General features: G+C 56.0%; 1 protein-coding gene and 1 long non-coding RNA gene across 3 annotated transcripts; one reads left to right on the forward strand and one right to left on the reverse strand.

Annotated features, from left to right (window-relative positions):
- Window positions 1–1724: 1724 nt before the first annotated feature.
- LOC137203275 (uncharacterized) lies at window positions 1725–8616 on the reverse strand. Of its 2 annotated transcripts, none has more exons than XR_010933038.1 (3): window positions 8450–8616; window positions 3706–3818; window positions 1725–2019 (listed from the first exon to the last, which is right to left on the reverse strand). It is a non-coding gene; the product is annotated as an uncharacterized lncRNA (long non-coding RNA). The 2 variants fall into 2 exon arrangements; XR_010933027.1 differs by having other exon boundaries at window positions 8208–8494.
- A 347-nt stretch (window positions 8617–8963) lies between these two features.
- OTUD7A (OTU deubiquitinase 7A) lies at window positions 8964–12115 on the forward strand. The gene is given in 9 exon segments (XM_067698846.1): window positions 8964–10791; window positions 10794–11200; window positions 11202–11242; window positions 11245–11306; window positions 11309–11399; window positions 11402–11495; window positions 11497–11543; window positions 11546–11695; window positions 11698–12115. Coding segments are annotated over 9 exon segments (1557 nt in total). The 5' UTR covers window positions 8964–10242; the 3' UTR covers window positions 11814–12115.
- The last annotated feature ends 210 nt before the right edge of the window (window positions 12116–12325 follow it).

Here is a 12325-nt window from a genome sequence, read left to right on the forward strand (position 1 = left end):
TTAAAATTTCATGAAATTTTATTACCAAGGCATTTCGCAAATTTCATTAGCGTATTATTTTGTGGAGCTTGCCTGATTATAAGGAAATAATAAAACACCTCCCTATTTTTTAAAAAAGTTTTCATTGTTAATCATAGTTTTGAATTCTTTTTTCTTTTCCATTACTTTCGATTTCTTATTTGGGGCTCCAGTGATCTGTATGTGGCATTGCTTCACCTATAGGCTCTATCTACCATTTCCCTATAACCCTTTGTTTCTTTATTTCTGTTTCATTTTGCTCACTTTAGTAATTTTCATTTTTATGGTCCTTACTATGCCATCTGTACCTGTTTTCTCTCTGTTCCCTTATAACTGAACTTCATCTCTGAAATCATTTTAGCTCTTTTTTTTTTTTCTTTTTTCCCTTGAGTTTAGTCAGCTCCCCTTTCACATCTTCCTGTGGGCTCAAATATCACTGCTTCGTCATTTTCCTTCATGGATGGGATGCTTTAGTGCTAAACTAAAGCACCACATACCCTTTCGAGAGACAAAACAAAATACACTGTTTAACTTGAAATTGAACCCCACTTGATGTTCCCCTTAAGACAATAAAAAATAAAATGAAATTAGAAGTTTAAAGCACAAGCACGTCACCAGTAAACAGTGCTAGAGGGTAAAATCTGTACCTGCTGGTACCCCAGTCACCTGCTGTGTGTGACAGTCACGAACCGAGGCAGTGCCCGGAAGGAAACATTTGTCAGGCAGCCGCCATCTCTCAAGGCTTTGGGTTGAGGTCTTCCGGACAGTCACACTGTCCTACGAGAAATACTATCCTTGGAGAAATACTGCTGGGACATCACTGGAAACACTCAGGTCGGCTGCAGGAGAAACATGAGTATTTCTAGCTGTGCAAGTTGCTCTTGCAAATCAGTGAGAATTCTGTGCATCTAGAATCAGAGGGGAATAGAGATTGGATAGTCAACTATCATCTGTCATCGTTGAACATTTGGCCTGGAAGCTGAGGATACAAACTGTAACTAGATTGATGAGTATTCCCATAGAGATGGACTTAATCTTCAAAAGAGGGTATAAATTAAGAGAAGAAGAGAACAAGAAGCAAAATGGGGGGGATCCATGTGCTTTAAGGGCAGGGAAAGGTGAAGGAGCCAGAAGAGGGGACATGGAGTGTTCAGAGTCATAGGACAAGGGGGCTGTTAAGATGTCACATTGGAGAGAGGCCTTCTGGTGTCCTCTCTGTGGCCTGGTGGCCTGCTGGTGTTTAGGAGATGGCATGGGTGACACCTGAATGAGAATTTCACATAGCACAGGAGAGTCTGTGGGGAAGAGAGTGAGGACCCAGCTGGTGAAAACACTGGCGAGGTGGGGATGGAGGGATCCAGGAAGGAGGGCAGGTCCTGTTATGATGTCATGATGGGCGGGCAGGGGAGAGGGAGGTTTCAAGGGTGGTCAGCAGCCAGGAGCTGAAACAAGGTCAGATTCAAGGGAGCTGTGGTCCCAGAAGCTTAGGTTTTGATCAAGACAGACCTGGCTTTGAATCTCAGTTGTGTCACTTACCATCTAGATTTCAACCATAAGTGATAGAAGTTAGGTGTAAGCGAAAACTTATCACGAATGGTCCTAACACTGAGAGCTTTCCGCGTGATAAGAACTTTACAAACGTAGTCTCCTTGCCTCACTTACCCCACCTAAGAACTTTCATTAGGTGGATTTTATTATCCCAATTGCACAGAAACGTATCCCGAGATTTCGTGTGGTGGCATGTGTATAGTCACTGTCACAGAAGTAGCTGGGAGGTGGGGCCAGGCCCAGAGCCTGAGTCTTGACTGCGCTGCTGACCGATACCCCCCTCTAATGAGTGTGCTGGCTTCAGGGCTCACAGCCTGTGGCGCCCCAGTCACCCAGCTGTGAATTCTGTGTGGCCTCCGCCGGTTCCACCACTATGATGCTGTCACCAGGGTGGGCCTCGGTGCCCTTCCACCTCATCTTCCCTCCGTGTGACATCTGTGGGTACTCTCAAGACTTACAGTGGAGAAGATGAAAGGGGATCTTGAAATGTACGCTCTCTGAGCACCAAACCCTGCTCCCAGGCCACCAGGGCCCTCGTCCTGCCCCTCTCCTCTAGATTTCCTGTTTTTAGGACAACCTGTACAACCACAAGTGTCAAGCTCATCCCTGGGGCATCCCCCATCCACACGTCTGTCAGTCACCACTGGCATTCCTGTTTGTCCCGAGCTGCCGTCTTTGGAATTGTGCAGAGCAGGAAGCAGATCTTGAGGGGCTCTGACCCCCTAAATGTTTGATGAGTGTGTCTGTCTTCCACCCGTCTTGCTTTCTTCCCTCTCAGTGGCCTCTTGGACCCTTTCCATGTGCACGGACCCTCGCATCCTGGATCCTTGAGGAGATCTTTAAAATCTTGGAAGCGAGCATTTGGGAAGCATTTGGGCCTTGTGGACAGTGCCGCCCCCTCCTCCCCTCCAACTTCGCTCTCACCTGACACTTACTGGATCTCCGTTTGCTAAAAGGTACAGCCCAGGTTAGAACCAGAATGCTCACCGGTTAGGGATACGGGCAGGTGTGTAGCGAAGTTAGCAGGAGCCCAGGGCAGTGATGGGACAAGACAACAGAGGCCCGAGCAAGTGGAAAAGCCAGTGAGTGAGAGGTCCCTGGGTGGGAGAGCAGAGTGGACCAGCCTTTGCTGATGGCTGGACACGTGATTCCCGGCGTCGCCCTAGCTGATGCTCTAACAGAGGCACGTGGAGGGAACACCCTCTCCCCCCACCCTGGAGCTGTGGTTCACGGAGGCCACGAGTGATCACTGTGGTCCTGACTGCCTGTGATGGGAATGTGGATGGGGGGCTCTGGAAGGGTCTCCTGTAGGGAACAGGCTGGAACAGGAGGACGGGCTCTTTCCCGTACGTGGGAGAAGCATGGTGGGCTGGCCCCTGGGAACAGCAGCTGGGGGGCCACAGATCTGCCAGGACTGGGTCTTGTGTCCACGGGCAGCCCTGCAGGGGAGACGCAGCTCGGTGGAAAGGACCGGATTGGAGGGTTCACATGCAAACCCCATGGTGTAGCAACCCTCTAAGGCTCACTTTCTGTTTGTGAGGCACCAGGACAGTGCCTGTTCCCCGTGGGGCTGGGGGATGATGACACCCCCGGCTCCACCCAGCTGCTCCACGTGGGCTGTTTCCCTTCCCAGCCAGGATCCGTTGTGCTGGTGTCATCGTTAATACGCACTCCCGTATTAACGTGTCTGCATTTCGTGATAGGATCACGGTCCGTGTGCCTCTCTTCCACCTCGGCTCTCCTTGACCTTCCTCCCGGACATGGGTTCAGCGCTCCCTGGGGCCCCTGCCACCCTCGGCCCTGCTTTAGAACGAGGTGCCCACCCAGGTCATCACCCCGGCTAAGGAATAATGTCCCTAAAGTCAGGGCCTTGTCTTGCCGTTCTTGGACCGTGCCCTAGAACGTGGGTGCCCATTTGATAGACACCAGCACTTAGACTTGAAAGTGCGTTTGTGGTCACACAGGCAGTGTATGTACACTGTGATTGTTAGTTGCGTGTAAGAGTGAAAGTGCACACTTGCATTTCTGCTTCAACTGGTTCCCCTAAACTGACTCTGTCATTGCTACCACCCTGCACAACACAACTACTAACAGTAACAGGGCTGCTTTCCACCCACGTCCCCACCTGTCATCACTTACAAAAACACCCCCAGATCCTGCTGGGGTTTTGTAGAATAACCCGGATGGTTTCATTTGTTTTTCTTTCCCACTGAGATGTGCAAAGATGCTTCTATGGTGTCTTTGTTAGCTGACTGTGGAGGAAAAAAATATGATTAAATTGTAAATATCCATGTGATAGAATTTAAACATTCTGGTTGATAGTATCACGTCTGTTGCAGGAAAAAATAGAAAGACCAGAGGGAGATGCTCAGATATTATTTTAGACATTCGAAGGCTCATTCTATTGTCTATACCACATAATTCAGCATATCTTTAGTGCATATAGTGAATACCTGCAATTCAGAGTTAATCGGGAGAGGGTAAGATTTTATTTGCCCTTTAAAATTAAAGCCAAGCTTTTAATTCTTTGCCTTTAAAAAGCGCATGATGCCTAATGGAATCGGATGTGGTGTGTGCTGCCTCCTTCCTTCCGTTAGAAGTCCACCAAGTCTCAGAGTCAGGGATTAGAGGCCCCACACCGAGTTCCAGCCCCCCATCAGCTCCCCCTCGTGCTGCAAACCCCCAGCACCCATCCCGCTAAGTGCTGCCTGGGGTGGGCACACCTGTCCCGCCTGGGGTCTCACCCAGTCCAGCGCCTGAGTTCTGAGGTCGCCTGCCACTGAGGCTCGCACACAGCGAGCCCCCCGGAGCCTCTGCTCTCCCCAAACTAAGCTTCAAGGAAAAGGTGAAATACTGAGTGAAACCCAGAGAAAACGTGGGAGTTCTTTTCATTCTTTTTTTTTTTTTAACTCTGTGTTTTGCTCCCCTCGGAGAGTAAGCTGTATGACTTGGTTTTCGGAGGCATGGAGGGTTCTGCAGGATGTGGGAATCTAAGGCCGGGGCAGTAGGTATGTCACCTACTTCAGAGGGAACATCAGGTGTGGGTGTGAAATTCTACTCTACTTCAGGTGTGGGTGTGAAATTCTACTCTTAGAGAGTACGCATCAGGCCATCTTACCCCTCTGAAAAATGAGAACTAAGACAAGGACCCTACTGTACAGCCCAGGGAACTACTAGGTTCAATATCTTGCAATAACCTATAGTGGAAAAGCATCTGAAAAAGAATAGATCTATATATGTGTATGTATAACTGAATCTCTTTGCTGTGCACCTGAAACATTGTAAATTAACTGTACTTCAATTTTTTTTTTTTTTTTCCAGTACGCGGGCCTCTCACTGTTGTGGCCTCTCCCGTTGCGGAGCACAGGCTCCGGACGCGCAGGCTCAGCGGCCACGGCTCACGGGCCCAGCCGCTCCGCGGCATGTGGGATCTTCCCGGACCGGGGCACGAACCCGCGTCCCCTGCATTGGCAGGCGGACTCTCAACCACTGTGCCACCAGGGAAGCCCTGGCCAGTCTTTTTGTGAGCACAGGTCAGGTCCCATGGAGAGGGGCCTGTAAGTGCTTGTGAATTTCCCTTATGTCTGTGGCCCCCAGGGTCCTGTATTCTTTCACTAGGCTACACCCTTCCTTTACCAATTTTAGCTGAATTCTTCTTAAGGGGGTCCAACTGAGTCTGCCCCTATTAAGTTCATGTCCATCCCTCCTCAAAGGCACCTGTTTTTCCTTCGATTTGGGGCTAGCCAGTTGCCTGTGACTTCAGCTCTCGGATGGGTTAAAGGAAAGTTGTCAGAACTTCCCTGGTGGCGCAGTGGTTAAGAATCCGCCTGCCAATTCAGGGGACACGGGTTCGAGCCCTGGTCCAGGAAGATCCCACATGCTGCGGAGCAACTAAGCCCGTGCGCCACAACTACCGAGCCTGCACTCTAGAGCCCGCGCGCTACAACTACTGATACCCAAACGCCACAACTACTGAGGCCCTCCCGCGTAGAGCCCGCGCACCGCAACAAAGAGTAGATCCCGCTCACCGCAACTAGAGAAAAGCCCGCACGCAGCAACGAAAACCCAACGCAGCCAAAATAAATAAATAAGTTTATTTAAATAAAAAAGAGAGTCGTGAATCTGCAGTTTGTCTAGATTGTTGTTGTTGTACCGGTGGGACGTTGCTCCTTCAGCTTTCTACATCCCAGACAGAAACCAGAGGTCCCCATTCTTTTTTGGAAAATAAGTACTGAAAACTGGATGCTGCTTCAGTTACCCCTTGTCCAGGCTAGTTTGAAATGATGCCTATATGTTTCCAGGTTAAAAGATAGGAGAGAGTTTTTTCAAAGGGGGAAAAAAGTTTGCAGGCTTATTTTGAAAAGCATTTGCTGTTCCAGACATTTGCCACCAGAGGGCGAATCGCCGCATCACTCCCCCTCTCACTGGGTGAGGCCAGGTTTTCAACAGGGAAAAGTAAGTGTGTAAAGTGACAGGCAGAAGCATCGGAAGTACCTGAGGCTCACAGAGGGCCTGTTCTCGAGGCCACCCTAGGTTGTACAGCTACAGGTGGGGCTCCTGGGCCCTGCAGCCTCAACCCTGACCAGCGGGCCACAACTGTGCCCTCTGCATACAAGATGCCTTCCGACATCCAGGCTGAGAGGCTGCCAGGAGCCTGCTGGGTGGTCAGGCTCTAGCACCTTCAGGTGATTCCAGCCTTCGGCTTTGTGTATTGGGGTGGGGGGGTCAAGGTGAGGAGCCCAGGAAGTCCGTTCCAGCCCAGCTACTTAGTGTAGGAATTCCCAGCAGCCCTTTGGCAGGGAGGCTAAGGGGGGCTGTACAGCTGTACTACTTCAGCTGGTTTATCTGAAACAAATAAACCAAAATCACAGTGGCTTCATGTGATAGAAGTTTGCTTCTCCTGCAGATAAAGTCTAAAACGGGTGTTCCTAATACAGGCAGGCCCCCTCCAAGTGGGGGGTCGGGAGCCCACTCCTGATGCCTTCCAGGGCTACCATCATCAGAAGCCACCACGGTGGGAAGGGGTGTAGGGGAGAAGGGCCACCCACGCCTAACCACTTCGCCCAGGGCTTCCTCTCATGCCCCACGGGCGCAAGTCAGCACGTGTTCTTTCCTAACGCTAGGGTGGGGACTGGGAAATGTAGCCGGCCTGGGCAGACGCCCCCAAGGCCTCTGTCCCCTGGGAAGGTGGAGAGCCGGACCCCAAATCACTACACCCACAGAAACTGGCCCTAACAGATCATTATTCTAGAACAATGTTTCCCAGATTTGCTTGATTTTAAGACCCACGGAGGATGCTTATTTAAAATAGAGTCCTTGGGTCCGTTTCCTGGTTACTCTGGTTTGGCCATGTGCCTGGAGGCCTGGGGTGAGCACCTTTACCAAGCCCTATCTACAGAGGGAGCCTGTACCCCCTGCCCCCGCCCATGGGTGGGAAGCCGGGGCCAACCCCTCTCTGTTGTCGTGGTGACTCTTGGAACTATGGGAGTAGCTCCTGGGTGTGGCCCACGGGAGGCTGGTCCTGAGCTATCCTGCAGCCCTCCCTGGGCATGACTACCCTGCAGCTCAGCCCTGGGAGGGGTGGCCTGTGTGTCAGAGCCACACAAAGGCAGGACTGAGCAAGCCAAGGCAGACCAAGCTGCCCCTGACCTCTCAAACCAGAGCACAGTGCCGCCCAGCCCCATCCAGATGAAAGGGAAAATCCTGAGCAAAGCTGTATTTCCCTTGTATGGGGCGTTGGGAAAGCGGGGGTGGAGGAAGAGGATTATTTGTGTCTCTTTAGCAACACTGGGGGGCAGCACTGAGTCAATGTTTCTGATTTCTTATTAGAAAATCAACTATTAATGGTATTCAACCTTAGATTTTATGCATTTATTATTTATTGATCTGCCTTTCTGTTTTTGCCATGGTACCCCTGCCATGAATATGGGGAAGTGACACCAGCCTCACAGCCAGCACCTGGGAGGTGGGGGCGGGGGCGGAGTGAGGAGGAGGTCAGGTAAACCTTGGGCAGGAGCAAGGCCCCCTGCATCCTGGACTGGTGCCTGGGGGCTCACTGTCCCCAAAGATGGGGCTCTTGGTGCTAAAGGAAAACAGCGTGTGGGAGGCCCCACGTGCTCGATCAGGACAGTAGAGAGGCACTCCAGGGTCAAGGATAGGCCTGAAACAGGGAGGCGCCCACCCGGGAGCTGTCAGCTCCTAACCTACCTCCCCATCTAGAAGGGGGCCTGGCCACACCTCCCTCCTAAGCCGGAGGGACAGCAGAGGCGAGAGCCCCTGCTGGAGGCCCCAGAAGGGTCTGAGTGGAGGCTCACCAGGACCTGCACCCGCACGTACCAGCCCCAGCAGCACTCACAGAAGCACCCGATTCTCCCCCCACCAGCCGCTGGCACGGAGGCAGGAAGCCAGGCTCCAGCAACCAAGCTGCTGGCCTGGCCGAGCCCCAGGCTGTGCTGCTCTGCTGGCGCCTGACCCTCAGGTGGGGCCTGCAAGGGTGCTTAGTGCAGCCCCCACGCGGCTGCTGCTCCGAGGGCAGAAATGGGGGGGTAGCCGTCTCCCCATTCTCTGCCCCTGACATCAACAACGTCACCAGGGAGCCGATCCCACCAGGCCCGGAAGCTCCCGGCAGATCCCAGACAAACCTGTAGACACCCGCCTCCACCTCAGCCTTTCTGAGGTGGTCCCGGCTTCCCCGGAGCAGAGGCGGTACTCTGATGAGTCGACCCCTCTGTGCAGCGAGGGGCCCATCTCTCCTCACCGCCTTGTCTACCTGCACGTTCCCTCCCCGGAAGGCTCACTGGGCCACCCCAGAAAGGTTTGCCAGACTCCTGCTTGTTCACCCTCAGGGCGCTATTACCGCCTGATGGCATGAGCTGTATGTCACCTGTTTATCCTGTCCCTGGTCTGGTCCAGGATGTGAGCTCTCTGTGGCAAGGGCGACGGGGTCCCTGGGTCCCACACCAACACAGACTTGCTGCATGAACTCCCGAAAGAGCAGATGGGCCGGCAGCCCTCGCTCTCCTCCTCTGGGAGGAGATGGGTGGGTCTGGCCCCAAGCCCCTTCCCAGGTGACCTTGCTCCCTGTGCTGTCTGGCCTGGATTCTTCCTCAGAAATGGCAGAAGTAGTAATAGCTTTGTTTTGTCTGCTGCCCAAGGAGGGCACCTGCCTTTTGACCCATGTCTAGGCCAGGTCATGTCTCCAACTGCTCTTCAGGGTCCACAATAAAGAGGAATTTAAAAAAACTATTAGTGATGGTTTTGAAACCTCTGGCCTTAACGTTCCTACTGGCATAGATATCCTGTGTACACCCCCATTTGGTTTCCTTAATCACGGAGACACCTGGTCTCAGGGGCCCTTTCCTGTCCTCCCTGGGGGTCGCGGGGTCTTTGAGCCTCCCATCGCGCCTTGGGCCACCTGGCACGGGTCTCTCTCTTTTGCGTCCCAGCCGTGATCCCCCTGAAGGATTCGGAGCACAAGCTGCTGCCTCTGCACTTTGCGGTGGACGCCAGGGAAGGGCTGGGAGTGGGGGAAAGACGACAACGATAACTTATTGGGCCCAGCTGGCCCAATAAGACCCTACCCTGTGCCCCCTCCCTCAACGCCCTATGGGGCGGGCTGTCCCCGTGCTTCCCGGGAAGGGGCTGGGCGCCGTGCGCCCCTGCTCCTCGAGGACGGCCGCTGGCGGGCGGGGTGCGCGCGGGCGAGCTGGGGCGCGTCTCACTCTGTGTTCCTCTCTCTCTAGCCTGATCCTGTCGCTAGAAGCCAAGCTGAACCTTCTGCACAGCTACATGAATGTGACGTGGATCCGGATCCCCTCCGAGACCCGGGTGAGCCTGGAGCGCGCCAGGACGGACCGGCAGGCGCACTCGGCTCGGGGCGGGCAGGCGGGGTGCATCCTCCCTCACGGGGGCCGCCCCGCGCCGGGTCCCAGCCCCGCCCGCGGTCCTCGCCGCCCGCGGTCCCCGCCGCCCCGGCTCTGGCTGGAACGCGGGCCTGTGCGCGCGTGTGCCTGCGAGTCTGGACGTAGGCGCGCGCTCCGGCTAGGGGAGTTTTTCTTCCCTTATTTTCTCGGGAAGGAGAGGAATAAACCCCGCCCACTCAGAAAACAAACCGTAGGCAAGTCACAACACAAAACTCTCTCTGCCGAGATCGGAACACGATGTGCTGCCACGGAGCGGAATTAATTATAAAAGTGTGTGTGGGTCCTTGGAAAAGGCAGGGAACCGAGGGCGTGACTCCTCGGCACCCCCTCCTTCTCTTCTCCTTCTCTCCCCTCCAGGAAGGGAGGGCTGTGAGAAAGGGGCTGGTGCCCCACTTGGCCCCCTCCCCCGGGGAGGACCCATGCTGGGCCCTGCCTCCAGATGCTAAGAGGGATTCGCTCTAAGGATCGGACTGATTTTTTTGTGATCTCAGTAGTAAAGTTCCAGGAAAAGGGATTTGTTTAAAAAAAAAACAACTTACAAATAATTGGTCCTCCCCAGACGTCAGTTTATTTAACCATAAACTGGGGCTCATAACGAATATTTTTTTAAGTGACACGAGGAAAGCAAGGAGGGCAGTGCCCGGCACACAGTCAGTACCCAGGACAAGCTGGCACTGCTCAGGGTGCTTTCGGACTTCAGCCTTTACGTGTATTTAATCTTCACAGGGTTCCCTGAGGCAGGTCCCGATACCCTATGTTACTGATGGCTCCAGAGTCCAGCTGCGTGGCGTATGTCATAACTTGGCTGTGGGTGCTCTTTTCTAGCCTCCACGAGGGCTCCGAAGGCAGCAGCTCTAGCTCGAGAATCAAGAGACTCTCAGGCTGGGCCACAACTGGGGCTGGGGACAGTGAGGCCGGAGGCCACACTGCGGGGGCAGGGTCTGCCTCCATCTGCCGCGTGGGGACAGCTCTAACCTCCTCCCTTCCCTGCCCTCCCTCTCCCTCGCTGGCCCCTCTGGCGCAGCCGGAGTCCCCGACGGCCTCGGCGGGGGAGGACGTGTAGTCCCTGACCGACTCGCTGGACTCGGACCGCGACAAGCTGTGCAGCAACTCCAACAGCAAGAACGGCAAGGACAAGGAGAAGGAGAAGCAGCGCAAGGACAAGGACAAGACCCGCGCGGACTCCGTGGGCATCCAGCTGAAGAACATGGGCGGCCTGGTGCACGGCCCGATGAGCCGCTCCAAGTCAGCCAACGGCAATCACGGCGACGCGCCCGAGCGCGGCAAGGAGAAGAAGGCCAAGGCGCGCGCAAGGGCAGCGAGGAGGAGTCGGGAGCCTCGGCCACCACGTCGCCTTCGGAGAACACCACGCCGTCGCCCACGGGCAAGGCAGCAGGCGCGTCGCCAGCCGACAAGGGCGGCGGGCCCCGCGGCGATGCCTGGAAGTACAGCACGGACGTGAAGCTGAGCCTCCACATCCTGCGCGCCGCCATGCAGGGCGAGCGCAAGTTCATCTGAGCCGGCCAGCTGCTCACCAGCCACCGGCATTAGTTCCACGAGGAGATGATCGGCTACTACCTGACCAGCGCGCAGGAGCGCTTCAGCGCCGAGCAGCGGCGCCGCGACGCCCCCGCCGCCTCCACGGCCAAGGGGCCGCCGCGCAGGCCTGAGGCCGAGGGCGGGCTGAGCCCCGAGCGCGCCTCGCCGGGCCCTCACGCAGCTGGTGCTCAAGCTCAAGGAGCGCCCGAACCCCGGTCGGCGGAGGGGGCACGGGCGGCGCCGCGCGGCGCGGCCTCCACGGGCCCCGGCGGCGGCGGCGGCTGCGGCAGCGGCGCGCGGGCGCCAGCGGACCGGTCCCCGGGGGCAGCCCCCTGGCGCCGGGGCGCCAGAGCGTTATCCACGTGGAGGCGGTGAGGCGCGCGGGACAAGGCGTGCTGCGGCCGTGGGCGTGCTGCGGCCGTGCGCCTTGTACCCGCGGCAGAGCCGCGAGCTGTCGTCGCTGAGCTACAGCCGCCGCCCTGCGCACGGTCAACACGGTCGAGTTGATGGCGCCCGCCTCCCAGGGGCCTTGCCCGGCGCGGCGGGGGCGGCGGGCGCTGCCGAGCGCAAGTCGCAGACCTACGCCAACGGCTTCGGCTCGGCGCGCGACGGCCTGGAGTTCGCCGACACGCCGGCCGCGCGCTCGAACGGTGAGGGCGGCCCGGACGGCCTCGCCAGCGAGAGAAGTGCGCGTTCTACGGGCGCGCCGAGACCGAGCACTACTGCTCGTACTGCTGCCGCGAGGAGCGGCGGCGGCGGCGCTAGGCGCCCGCGGCCCGGCCCTGAGCGCGCGCCGCGGCCCCGCTGGCCGGGCTGTCCTCTCAGTGTTGTAGGTGTCTCCTCCGCTCCCTGGTCCACCGGGAAGCCGGCGATCCTCAGTACGTGCTGTGTACATGTTTGGTCAAATGTTCCTAATGGTGCCTGAACCTACACTGATGCCACTCAGGTAGTAGACGGATAGGAAACAGCTATGCTGTTGGAAGTGGGTGTGCTAGCTAGCACCTGCCTCGTACCTATGGAAACTGAATTGCCATTGCAAGAGTATTTTTGTTCCTCAATAAGAGAAATAAAGAAATTTGCACCCCTTTGTTTTTAGAAGGGAGTGGTTTTTTTTCATGCCTCTTTGGGGGGGGCGGGGGCTTTTTTCTCTAACCCGGCGACTGACCTCTTACATGTAGCGGTCACCTGCGTGCGATCGGTGCCACCCAGGGTTTCAAAGCGAACGCGCGGCCCCGGGACCGCGGTGGCAGCTCTGCCTCGGGCTCCCTCCCACCTGTGCCCCTCCCGGGCCCCTGGAA

Source organism: Pseudorca crassidens, chromosome 1, assembly GCF_039906515.1.
Source record: "Pseudorca crassidens isolate mPseCra1 chromosome 1, mPseCra1.hap1, whole genome shotgun sequence".
NCBI lineage: Eukaryota > Metazoa > Chordata > Mammalia > Artiodactyla > Delphinidae > Pseudorca > Pseudorca crassidens.